This window comes from Heptranchias perlo, chromosome 18 (genome assembly GCF_035084215.1).
Source record: "Heptranchias perlo isolate sHepPer1 chromosome 18, sHepPer1.hap1, whole genome shotgun sequence".
Lineage (NCBI taxonomy): Eukaryota > Metazoa > Chordata > Chondrichthyes > Hexanchiformes > Hexanchidae > Heptranchias > Heptranchias perlo.
In genome coordinates, this window is record NC_090342.1 from 24251847 (window position 1) to 24265394 (window position 13548).

A 13548-nucleotide genomic window follows, 5' to 3' on the forward strand; every position below is an offset into this window, starting at 1 on the left:
CCACAAGCTTTCGGAGGCTTCCTCCTTCCTCAGGTGAATTTCCACATTCACCTGAGGAAGGAGGAAGCCTCCGAAAGCTTGTGGATTTTAAAATAAAATTGTTGGACTATAACTTGGTGTTGTAAAATTGTTTACAATTATATAATTGTCAATTGTATTTATGAAAGCAATGCTGAGGTTGCCTGAAAACCTGACTTCTAAAGATTTGTGTGGTTAAAACAGAACTCTAAAATTGTACTGCAGTTTTTTCAAAATTATGATAACTGATTCAAACAGGAATTTATGTTGGATCCTTACTTGGGCAAAGAAATACAATAAGATGCACTGTTACTGAAAGTGGTACAGGAAGCTGACACAGGTGAAATTTGCCATTTGGAGAAGTTGCATCCTCCAATAAGTATTAGAAACTTTTTATCCAAAGACATACCTTAGATGGGCAATTGTCCCATTTTGGACTTTTGTTGATGTGTGCACTTGCAGCAATTTGTCAAACATTTGTGCTTCATTTCTACTTAGTTGAAAATAAGTACCTTAGTTATTGTGGCCTATAAAATTAGATGTTTTTAATAACTGCCAATCCGAGGGGAGTTTTGTAGCATAGTGTGGGATTACAATTAATCCAGTAAACAGATTACTGCAAGTATTGTAATTATTGACACCCAGGTTATGCAACTCTGGAAGGGCAGATTACTGTAAGAGTACAGCTTGCAGATCGTGGGGCACGGGCTGCTTATGACAGCTGCTGTTGAACCATTGAGAGGGAAAATGGTTCTAAAAAAAAACTTGAAATTGCAACAAATTACCCATGGTCGAAAATCAGGTTACCACCAGCAGGAGCAGTATTAGCACTGATAGCAACACAATTTCTTAATTATTTTTATTAGCAGCCGTTCTTAACTGCTATTACCAGGATTCCCATTTTCACTTATTTCTAACTGCTGAGCAGTATGGAGATACCATTGGTGATTTATTTGGATGGCCTGGTCAACCAAAGGGCAAGCTGTTGGTACTAATAATCTTATCATGCAATTTTCTCCTTTCTTGCTTGACTTATTGCCAGTGATGATAAGGCTGGAAAGAAGTATTCATTGCTTAAAAAAAAACTTCTGGCTAAAACCAAAAATGTTGAAGTTGTGTGGCTGAGGTGTGGGTGATTATTGTCAACTCCCTATCCCAGGGACGAATGTATATTTTTCTAATAATTTCTACCTCAGAATCCTGAAGTGGTATTTTTATTTCAATCAGAGCTTGGTAGTGGACATGTAGTTTAATGTAGTGTATTTCAGTATCACTAGCAGTTACTTAAAATACATTGTTGCAGAATTTGACATGATTCTTGATCTTTGTCTACTCTGATACTTTTGGTAACTAATTAATCTTAAAATGTTGTTGTTGTGATATTGATTGTGGGAACCTTCTAGTTTGATTTTTATATTTTGTTACTATTGACTTTCTAATCTTAAAGCAGCTAAATCTTTAATAATGTCCCCACTAAACAAATATAAGACAATTTAACTTATGTAAATTATTTCAGTCACTTACATGATGGAGAGATTCTGTGTGTGGCAGGGGTCTGGACCCTAGCTCAACATTTCTTTGGAGTTTACATTGATTTGAATAATCTCCCATTAATATAGTATGAAATGCAATTAACTGGCAAATTTTAAAGTAACAGGATTCTATTTCATTTATTTTCACTTGCATACTTTATGGATCTGCAAATTACTATATGGAACATATTTATGATACAGTAGTTATGTTCATGAATTGAATTCAATAGAAAAAACTTTATGGAATAGTCTACATACATGAAATAACATGCTGATTTAATATTAATCTTAGCATTCAGGATTTTTAAAAGTGTTGCATCTGTGCATTTTTCAAAAATACCATGCGATCACATTTTTTCGTTTTAGTTGCAGAATAACCAAGAGCGAGCTCCCAGTCGCATGCCACCGTCGCAAAGTTACTTTCATCACAATCGATTCCTAAAGAATGTAACAATTGGCCTGTTTGGAACTGGATTTATTTTTCTCCTCATAAAACTAAGTATTCTGAGAAATTAGCTGGAAATAGAAGTTTTACTTTTGACTCCTGGCTTTCTTTATTTCAAAAATATTTGACACTTGGCATCAATCTGATGGCAAAAAAGACCAATGCTTGTATTTTCCAACTACATTGTATGTGAGTTTTTGTTTTAAGTTAAGTACAATGGTACAGGTTTAAAAAAAACACTTTAGTAATTATTGCTGTGGCACCTTTGGGATGAAAATATGGTTGTGAAATTTGCTATAATTCTGATTACAAGACTATTTTTGCATAACACACCTGCTGAGTATGCATAATATATTTTCTTGCACAGAACCTTTCCTTGTGTGATCACCCCCCTGCCCCCCACACCACCCAAAAAACATTGAGACACCCCTGGGACTCACTGTCCTAACTTCCAAATGAAAAACCGTGTCAGCTATCCAAAGGAAAACAGTGTTATAATTCAGAAAATGTTTTATTAGCATACAGCAACAGAAATTATGTACTAGTAAGTCAACAGGAAGACTGATGACAGACTGACAGATATCTGATCACCATGCAGACGTCCTAGAGTCTGGGGACTGAGTTTGAAAACCGATGATATAGCAGAACTAACAGGCCTTTAAGCTGATAGTTTGGTGTACAGTCAATAAATACTTGAGGCAGGCATGTCAAATTTGACGAATAGTGTTACTAAATGTATGTTAGGTTGTAAAAATGCCAACACCTAATATTCACCTATCTCATTAATGTCTGGAATTATTCAGTCTAGCAGGAAAGAATGTAAACATGGTAATTATTTTGTGTTTATTTTTCAGCTATGTAAGATTAAATAACATAAAAATAACTTTCAGAAGGATTCCTTCCAATGTATAAGGGAAAAACAAATTCAAGTCCAACTGAAATTGTTTTCATCTTGGCCAACAAAGATATTTTTGTTAGAAAATAATGTGACTTAGTTATAGAAAATAAAAAACAATTTCACTGTTACGTTGTTATAAATAAATGGTTGAAAACATGTTCAAATATCATAGGCTTTTTGATTTCTTGTGTTTGAGCTTTTCCAAATCTCAGCGTTCATTCTGAACTTTGAAGCTACTCGGTACTATATTGTACTTTTTAAAATATGTTGTGAGCCGATCCTCAGTGAAAGCTTTATGCCAGAGCAGCTTTAACTCTTGGGTACAAAAAGACTCAGAGAATGATCTCCCGTCAAATCTAGTCCAAAGTCACATTGTTATTTTCAGGCCTTCTCCACTTACTATAGGATTACCCTAAATGTAGAACTCCAGGTAAACAGCTGGAGCTAAACACATATCACTGTCAGAAATATAGTTTTTACCATATCACTGCAACAAAAAAAACTTTGAATTTGTTTAAGCATAACACAATCCACTCTAAAGTTGTTGTGTTGCAAAGTTACTAAATATTCCCAAATTCCAATATGTAACCATTTCTTGTTTATGCTGAGCAGCATCTTTAAAAATAGAGCCTTTCCAATTTCTTAACACAAGTGGTGTTTCTTTTCCCCTGCCAGAACTTTACAGTCACTGGCTTGCCTTTCAGAATTGAGAAAGAACCAATCAGATGGACCATGGAGCAACCAAACCTGCAGCAATTTCTAGTGCCTGCATCGAGAGGTCGTGATGCTGTCCAGCTTACCCATGAATGATTCTTTTAATGTTTTTTATTCTGGAATACTAAAGGAATGAAAGAGGAGGAACTTCAGTTCGGGAAGTAGCTTTTTTTTGCAACTTGAGTACAGCCCTGGCACAGTTGAAAATCAGAAGAAAAAGCACGTCAAGCTCAAAGTCAGTGGATTTATCTGCATCAAATGGAAGCATTCATCTTAATGTTAGACCTAATGAAAAGTATAATGCTCTTATACTGAGTGCAAGCATGAATCCCAACCATGATTTGCACCAACTCTCCAGTAACACTGGCACCGTGGACAATACCAGCTGTTGAAATCAGACCCACTTCTCTGGACGAGGATATCTTCCACAGCATGATGTGCTTTTTTTGCAATTTGCCATGCTTGGACTTGGAAGATTCTGAATTCTTGCATCTTTGAAAGGTAAGAACTAAGAATGAACTTCAGAACTGAGATATGCAAGTGTAATCTTAGGATCAGTAACATTCCTTTGCTGCCTTTGTGAGTCGTGATTGACCACGACCAAAGTATGGGCAGAGCTTTTGCCAGAGGATTTATGAGAGCATGATGATGATTTTCTCCAATACAAAATTGCTATGGTTCCCCATATCAGCTGTCCCCATGGTTCAACTGGTTTAGGCAGTAAGTAGCTAAATAATACAAACTGGAAGGTTCCAGGGTCGACCCCTGGTCTGTTCTGAATCAGCTGAACGCAACTGTTGTGGTGGCAGGGTTGCTACATTTGGCCTCAGCACCATTGGATTAAGGAAGGAAAAATTGTCAGGTTTCCTACTCTTGATCACTATCCACCTGACTGCTCTAGGAAGTGTGTGCATGTCGGGTGATGATGGGTTCCAACTAGACACTGTCTAACCTCAAACATGAAAAATGGGCATTTGAACAAGATATGAGGGCATCTGCGCACATAGAACCTTACTCCAGTGAGGAGTCAATATCTTCAGAAGAGAGTATTAGCGAAACAAAGCCCTATCAAATCATGAGGATTTTTTAAGCTTTTATTGTGCAGTGACTTTATGTATCAAATGGACTAGCGATAGGCAAGAGATTGGATATTATTAATATCATTGCAAGCCACGTGGTTAGAGTTTCTAGTTCAATGGTGGTTCTTAGGCTTACTTCACTACCACATCAGACACCCTGATCCTACTATAGAGAGATGTAGCAGATAATGAGTCGGGCCAAACACTGAATTCTAAGGATTATTTTCCTTCCACAAAACCAAGCATGGATATATTTTTATTACTTCCAGAAAGGTCCAAACATCTCTCAGTCCAGCCTAATTGGATGACTCCCTACTACATTCAGTAATGGGGGCCACCATTCCATTTCGGAGTTCAATTTCAGTTTGAATGAGATCTCAGCATAGGTTTTGGACAAAATGTGTGGAATGCTGTGGTTCTGGTAACCATTTGAAACATTCAGTGGTTCCTCTCAAAAAAAAATGACATTATCAAAAAAAAATTATAATGTACAAAACAGAAATAGCTCTACTCATGTTTTGTCATGCCATATTGCAAAATTAAATACTGTGTTCTCTTCCAAATACAAATACTACACACTAACATGGCGAGAGTATCGTCTCCATCTAAACTCTCACGTTGTGACCCGCTAAGATTAGCAAAATTTAACCGTGGCTGAGTTTCTCTTTGACGTAACCTCACTTAAGATCAGCAGGTTAACTATGAAAATGTGAAATTAAGAAGGGGCAAAACTGAAGGAGAGAAGGCGGAAGGGTCGAAAATGGTAGATCCTGGTACTACCTACTTGATTCAACATCCCAACGCTGAATGTGGTTCTATTCCCGGTGTGTGAACTTTCTTGTTACCACGTACGTTACCAGGGATCATCATTTATTTTGTTCGGTATTGTGACTCTTCCATCGAATACCATTTTACTGTATACTTGGTAACTGGGATGGGAAAGGACACCTACCCGCAGGATTTCCACTTAAGCTCAATAGCACCCTGCTAAAAGGAGACGCAAGATGGTGTATTTCCGTGGAAAAGAACGCTACAACTACCTCCATATTAACAGGTCTTTCAAACCTTAAAATATCCCTCCCGCATTATATGCATTAATGTTGAAAGTATCTCCTTGCCTTATTTTTAATATGCATAAGATTTTATGAGACGTTTTACTGTGCTAACAACGCTATATAAATGCAGGTCGTTATAGGTCAACCAAAAGTATAGACTTGCTCATGTTGAAATTGTTTTGACAAAACAAAGGCTTTTAAAATGGAAAGCAGTTATGGTTTGTGATGATATAGGATTTTCTCCAAATGCCATTATAATATTAGGTTGAATGTTTCTAATTGTTGTTAGTATCCCTATTAAGGCCTTGTATGAATACAGTAGAAATCTGTGTAATCCAACAATGCACAGGTCCACATTGTCTTCAGTATTTTAATATAGATCATTCATCAATTAATAGTCAGTGGTAGCATTCTGGCCTGAGTCAGATGGTTGTAGGTTCGAGTTCCACTCCAATGACTTCAACACATAATGGAGACTGACACTTCAGTGCCTTAATAAGGGAGTGCTGCATTGTCGGAGATGCTCTCTTTCCAATGAGGCGTCAAAGGAGTCCCTATCTTCCTGTCAGTTAAAAGACTCCATGGATTGTTCTTCGAGCAGGGGAGTTCCCCCGGTGTCGTGCCCAACATTTATCCCTCAACCAACCTCACCAAAACCAGTTAACTAGTTATGCACCTTATTGCTATTGTGGGACCTTGTTGGTAAACTGGCTGCTAATTTCCCTACAAAACAATAACTACATTTCAAAAGTGGTTGTGAAGCACTTCGGGATGCCAGCCAGAGTTCGCAGACACATTTCATTAGTTTTTTTTTGCCATTTTTGCTGAACCCACAGTTTCAGATTTGGTCTAAGTGCACTGAATTTTAATACCAAATATAGAACTTTGTAATATAGTGGGCCAGCTCCAGAAACAAATACAGAAAACTTCTAACACTACAATCGAAAATGTGTCACTAGTAACCTAGATCACCTTTCCTTCCTACAAAATTTATGGCATACCCCTTAACGGTCAGAACTTCAAGATTAAGTTGCCCTTTGATGAATAGAAATTCTTATAGACACAGTAACTTTATCAATCCCATAGGTAAATTTTCGTTGTCAAAGTGCAAGAGGGAAAACAAACTAGCTCGTGTTTTGCAGGTTATGCTATTTAAAAGGTCATTGTACAGCTAAGTACCATCACTAATAGATCCACATCTCAGGCTATTCCAATTTTTCGTTTTAGAATTAATCTGTGGAACGCTGCAAATGCCCGTTTTAGGTAAGTGTTTGTGAAGCGATGGGCGAAGTGCATCAAGCAGGAGGACACTCTTCTGTACAACTCTCTTCAAAACGGCGCCCTCTATTTGGCGATCTCATGGAAACCCATTGTGCGATGTTTGGGGTCATTGCTGGGTAAATGTGAGGGAGAAATTGTGAGAAGAATTTTATGGGTAAGTTTTTTAGTGATGGCACTTACCTGTCGAGTTGCTGTCCCTCGAGAGAAATTAGCCGTATGCACCAATAGGAAAATGCGTCCATTGAGGAGGTGTATTATGTTGATTAGGTGCGAGGGTGCCTAGGGCCCCAATAAGCCCCGTGCCTGATTTAGTTGATAGTGTCTGACTGAAAGGGGCAGTGCTTTTATGTTTATCTGACAGCTGTAATCTGAGCCAGTGAGATAACAGGATAGAATTCATGAACCTCGGCTAAAATAGCAAATGTGCACTGCTCTTTTGAACTTAGATGAATTATATGAGAAATTTTCAGTTAAAATTTAAACTTGTTTTTAGGATAAATGTCGTGACGATATCAACAATCCATAGACAACTTCTATACTTTACAGATTGTATTGTTTCAGTACGGTGAGGTTTAGTTTGAAAAACTCTGGCTGTCAACCCACATAAATGAATCTACTTTAATCCTCCTTAATTGATCCAACTGGGTTGGCCTGTGCCGCTCTCGTATTAGCCAAGCTCATACTAGAAATTGGCACTGGGTAACTTTTTAGAGCTTGTTTTTTTTTAATGGTGTGAAGTCTGAAAGGCTTCGACAATGATCAGAATTCTACTGGGTGCTTTTCTAAGACTGGGCTCAGTTGAATCGGTAAATAGGAGCTGGGCTTTAATGACCTTGTATGCAAAAGGATTCACTCATAACTTTAAAACTTCGCCTGATGTACGAGTTATTTGAAAAGCGGCTGTTGGACTCATTTTGTGACATCGTTATGTAGTTTTTTTACATTCTTTTAATGTCACATTTTAGCTCCTTCGTGAGTCCATTTCAGTTACTCACTTTGTTATAAAATAGACAGTCGTTTCAAAGCGAATGTAGGCCGTTATCAGTGATAAGAGCTTTCACCCTCCCTGCTACTTTTTGCAGTGTTAATGTTGCCCTTCTATCAACAAGTATTTATCTGTAAAATGTAGGTCGGTTGACTGCGTGTTTCATATTTGTCGTTTATTGCAAACTTTTCCTGGAAGTGTATGCAATGATATCTATCTAAAACTTTATATTCTTTAGCCAAAATGCACATTTTACAAATGACGAGTATTATAAGGTTACTAAACCCCAGCAACTGGGAGGGTGAATGCCAGAACTGAAGATGTTCCAAAGATATGAGTGTCGGATGAGTGCGTGTGTCGGGCTGGGCCAGACGGGGGGGATTTAAATGTCTTTAATTGGTCCCAGTGTTGGCATAAACCTCGTTTGTTCTTGTCAAGACCAAATACTTAATAAGGTTTAACGCTTTTAATCCTTCATCGAAAGGAGCTCCTGACAAGTACTTTCTCCTGGTATTTAATATGACAAAATCCGCCAAGTTACTGATAGAAGCGCATGTTCTCCACTAAAGATTAAACAGACAAAAAGGGCCGGTTTTGGTACATGTAATGTCAAGCGGGTTACTGTCCTTGAAACAATTATTGTATCATTATTAGAATTTCAATCCAGGTTAACTTTAAATAAACACACAAATCATAGTATGAATAGCCTATGTATTTCACTTTATGCTGTAACGTTTATAAAATACCAGATTTTGAGACTAAGTACGGTACCTTTTCTTTCGCTAATATTGGCTATAGTTTTTGCTTATCCTGCAACCATGCAATGTTCTCATATTATACGGTCTGAATTTGAATATGTGCTAGGTAGTTTCGGATGTTCCATTTTCATTGACGACAGGAAAGTTTATGACTTATGGGACCTCCTTGTAAGTAAGACAGAACTGGTTTATCCGCGGATACCAACCCGCCCCTCAGTATTAATCGCCTCGCACATTCCCTGAATCCTCGAGCTTTCCACGTGTACTCATTTTAATGGCTTCTTGTCAAAACTGAATCTTCGATTTCAGGGTTTTAGATATGTTCTAAGGTCGGGTAGAAGTGACAAATTGTTGCTTTCATTGAAACCAGGTTCTGTTTGAAATGTGGAAGTACTCTCGCTCCAGGCCTTTTCACAGGCCGAGTGCTGAAAACCAATGCATTAAAATTGAAAGGTTATTCACAACACAGCGACATTCAAGTTGAAAGTAAATATCCTAATACACATTTACAACCAACCTGATAAAAAATACATAAGAACAGTGACCGATAGTAATTAATATAAAGTCAATACAACTGACTTTGCAAATGAAGCGAATTTGGCTCCTGGAAGTTGGTAATAGCAGAAATACTTCGCCACTGAAAGTACAAATGATTTTTTTTTAGCTCTGGTGGATTTGATATTAATTCCTTTCTTTAGCACGGTTTACAGGAAATCTGATCCTAGAACATCTTTTTCAATTTGCTGTTTTGTGTTTCCACGTAGAATTTAAGTAAAGCAATGTAGGTATTAGCTCCAAGTGTAATATTAATAGTCAACTGTTAAAGTTTCAGAGGATTAGGGCAAGAACTTCATAGTCATATATTTTTTATAATTTGATTAATGACTGCTTAACATTAAAGGATGTGAAATTCGCTGCTCATCCTGAAGAACAGCGCGGGTATGCATTCTGACTCCCATCGTTTAATTTATGTCCTTATTTATTCAATTGCACGATTTAACATTAAGAAATGTGTGCAAACATTTACAGCAAATGCGTGACGTTCGAAGAATTTGTACCAACCGTCTTGTTTGTAATATTGTCTTGATTTTCTAGAAATAGGAAGGGTGCATTAAAAGTCTACGGTGACGCTTAATCAACAATTTTAAAACAGTGGCAGGCATATGTATTTAGAAGATTACACACGGGCCATATATAATTAGATTAATGACAGCACGTTCATTCGTGATCGGAATATGATTCTTTTCCACTCACTCACTGGAAGCATCTCGAGTTTGAAAATTCAATATTTTTTTTAATTCGTTCACGGGATGTGGGCGTCGCTGGCAAGGCCGGCATTTATTGCCCATCCCTAACACTTAATCCCTCATTTGCATGATTTGTGTAAGTATTTAAGAAGCCAGCCGTGAAATGCTGCGTTGTAACCTTTACACAGAATTACATAGAATGTACAGCACAGAAACAGGCCCTTCCACCAACAGGCCCATGCCTGTGTTTATGCTCCACACGAGCCTCCTCCCCTCCTTCATCCAACCCCATGAACATATCCTTCTATTCCATTCTCCCTCATGTGTTTATCTAGCTTCCCCTTAAACGCATCTATGCTAGTCGCCTCAACTACTCCTTGTGGTAGTGAGTTCCACATTCTAACCACTCTCTGGGTAAAGGAGTTTCTTCTGAATTCTCTATTGGATTTATTAGTGACAGTTTTATATTTTTGGCCTTTAGTTCTGGTCTCCCCCGCAAGTGGAAACGTGGCTGGTATTGTTACCGCTCAAACAACAGATATTACTAAAAAATTAAAACACGTTTCACGTTAACAAAATATAGATTGTAAGAAAAATAGAATAGAACCCGAGGCAATAAGAGTAGACAAACTGCAGAAATGGGTAGGATTGCATGAATGAAACACTACATACAAAATAATTCGATTTTGTATGCTATTGCAGTCATCGAAATTTGATGGATAACTTTTTAACATGATCTGCACTCTCACCGTTGTGCATGAAGTAGTGCAAGACTATATATGTCCTTAGTGTGAGATGTTCAACTTTCTAAATGTAACACTATATAATAGAAGTGTTGTTCAGATACGTTTTACAATATTCGATTTATGCAGACCTAGTCCGCACTTCGAAAACTTTCAGGCCATCTCTGCCGACTCTTCGAAAGAAATATAATAACTGATGTATTATCCCGTAATTATATTATCTCATTTAGACAGAGTCTACATTTGGAACTGTAGATTAGGTATGTATTAAATTATTGGTGCTTAAAAAGCCCATTCTAATTGTCATTAAAGGGGTCTTTTAAAAGTGAAATATTTGTATTGTGTTGCCAGTTCATTCCTGACACGCTGTGGACCACTACAAAACTGAAGAACTGAGGAAATATCCTCATTCGCATGTATAAAAGGGGAATTGATAAGTATTACAGGTTATTGTATATCAACGACATCTGCAGAGATGGCTTCGAGGGTTTTGCGAAGGAACAGGTCCAGTGATTCAGAGCAAAACTCGGACCTGACTCTAAAAGCTTCTCCCTGCCGAGGAGTAAAAGTAACCATTTCGCGAACGTAGTATGCAGGATAATGACTAACCAGACTGGGGATAACGATGTCTGTGTTCTGAATGCATGTCCCAACAATATGATTCGTGAACTGATTAATCGATGCTACGGCAACACAAACTTTACTCATTGCGACGCTGTCTGTTTCATCTTGAATATTGTAGATTTTTGAGGGAAACTCTAGGTTTCTGCAGGGAATATGTTGAAATTCAAGGACCCTTTAAACTGCTTATTGAACTCAGAAAATTAACATGCATCGAGTTATCAGCTTTTTTCTTGGAGATACATTTTTATTGAAGTAATATTCCAATACCTTTTCAAACTTGAAAATTTGTTGGAAATATTGGAAGGAAAAACGGCTGTATATGTTCTGTAGTTAAAAGCCACTCTCTAATTTTAAAAGTTTACACGCTGCCCAGAACGGTGTTCCATCTGTGAAATACCCAAGGTTTGAAAATAGCGAAGTTATATTTTAGGCTTCATTGTACGGTTACAAATGTTTAAGGCCCCGTGAGTATTGACAAACGGATTCTAAAATGACAATGAATTGCTATAATGTTTCGGTTCGGGTTTGCATCTTTCAGATTTATCTCCTATAAATTGATGTTGATGAAGTTTTGTAATATTGCATTAATTTTCACCTAATGAATAAAATACTGCATTTGCTTTAAATGTACCGCATTTTATAATCGAATTGCTTTAAACACTTCTGCTTGATTTCCCCATGATTATATTATACAACCATAGTTCAGCCAGGAGGGAAATTGCAAATCCAGGTTTTTATTTTAGAGAAGAGCGTGGCTTCGATGAGAACGAAGATGATATTTTGCAATAATTGCGGAGTTTTTCTAACTCCTAATAAAATAAATGTTAAAACATCATTTGTACAGATTTTGTAGAGTGTATGTCTCATTTTGAATCAATACATAGAAATGTTATCGACAAAACTTACTGATGAGAAGCGAGGGTGCTAAAATAAAAGAACAATGTTTAAATTTGTCCAGAGAGTCACTAAAACACAACTAACCGGAGACTCTGGTTATTCATTCTTGGATTTCAGTTATGGGCATACAAAATTCCCGGCAATTATATGCACTGCAGATTTTATTTATCTGTGTAAGTTTTAGTAAACGCGCTGTAACTTGCTTGGTTTTACCAAACCGCCTGTACAACCCAACAACAAAACTGCAAACATGTCAGATTGATTAAAAACAAAATCGTGCCTCATCTACGCGTTTGTTTCACTTTTAAAAACTACTGGAAGTTTAGTACATTATTACAAATGGAAACCTACTAACCCAAATAAATATGAAAAAGTATAAATCAGCACAACATTCCATAATGTCTATTTTTCTAATGTCTACTTGTTAGTTTCGGATCCTTGTGGGTGATATTAACTTACTTGAATATGGGACTAGATTACAATGAAATTCCAATATCGCCATATGAGATCTATTAGTATTATCAATGCTAAATTGACTATAGTAAAGTGTGATATAACTTGTGTGAGGGGAAATGAGAGCAACGATACTAGCAAACAAATGCTAATCTATGACGGCATTCCGACTAAAACAGTTCAGGATTTTAGACAAGTCCTATTAAAGAAATATTTCCGATGAGCTGTACTTCATCGAGTGTTGTTAACGGGCTTGGAAAAACCACCTCGATGCACTATTGTTCCACGATAATATAGAAGTGTTTGTGGGTGGTAATGAATGTATCTGTCACGTCACTGATTATGGCATCTTCCATGTAGGTTTTGTTTGATTGGGAATAAGTGGACACTGATTGACCAGGCTGTTCATCGGCACTGGCAACTGACCTACATCTCCCTCCCTTCCTTCAGCACTACAGAACTGAATTCTTAGAAACCTAAATGTTATCCATTTTCCCAAAACCGAGATCAAAGACTGATCTAATGGATTGCGACAAAACCTCAGGATATTCTGCAAGTTCAAAGGATCTGGCAGCCACATGCACCGAGTTGCTGTATTACAAAAAATATTACCTTCCCCCTTTATCTCTAAGAAGGTAAACTCAATAGTATTAATAACATGAGTATTTAAAAGGAAGACAAATCATTCGTATTTGGGTCTTCCGCTAAATCTATCCTTTCAGTAATTCAATTATTGTGTTGATTTTAATTCATGTAACTTTCACTAATTTAGGGACTTTCGGGCGCCCATTAATTCGATGTACACATTTAATCATCAGC

At 37.2% G+C, this 13548-nt stretch overlaps 1 protein-coding gene across 3 annotated transcripts in view; it reads left to right on the forward strand.

Annotated features, from left to right (window-relative positions):
- The window catches only part of asz1 (ankyrin repeat, SAM and basic leucine zipper domain containing 1), an 89993-nt gene extending 87013 nt beyond the window's left edge, over positions 1-2980 (forward strand). For all 3 annotated transcript variants that reach the window (XM_068000063.1, XM_068000064.1, XM_068000065.1), the window contains one exon: positions 1917-2980. In XM_068000063.1, the coding sequence (XP_067856164.1) occupies positions 1917-2066 (150 nt within the window). In that variant the 3' untranslated portion in view covers positions 2067-2980. The remainder of the gene's footprint in view (positions 1-1916) is intronic.
- The last annotated feature ends 10568 nt before the right edge of the window (positions 2981-13548 follow it).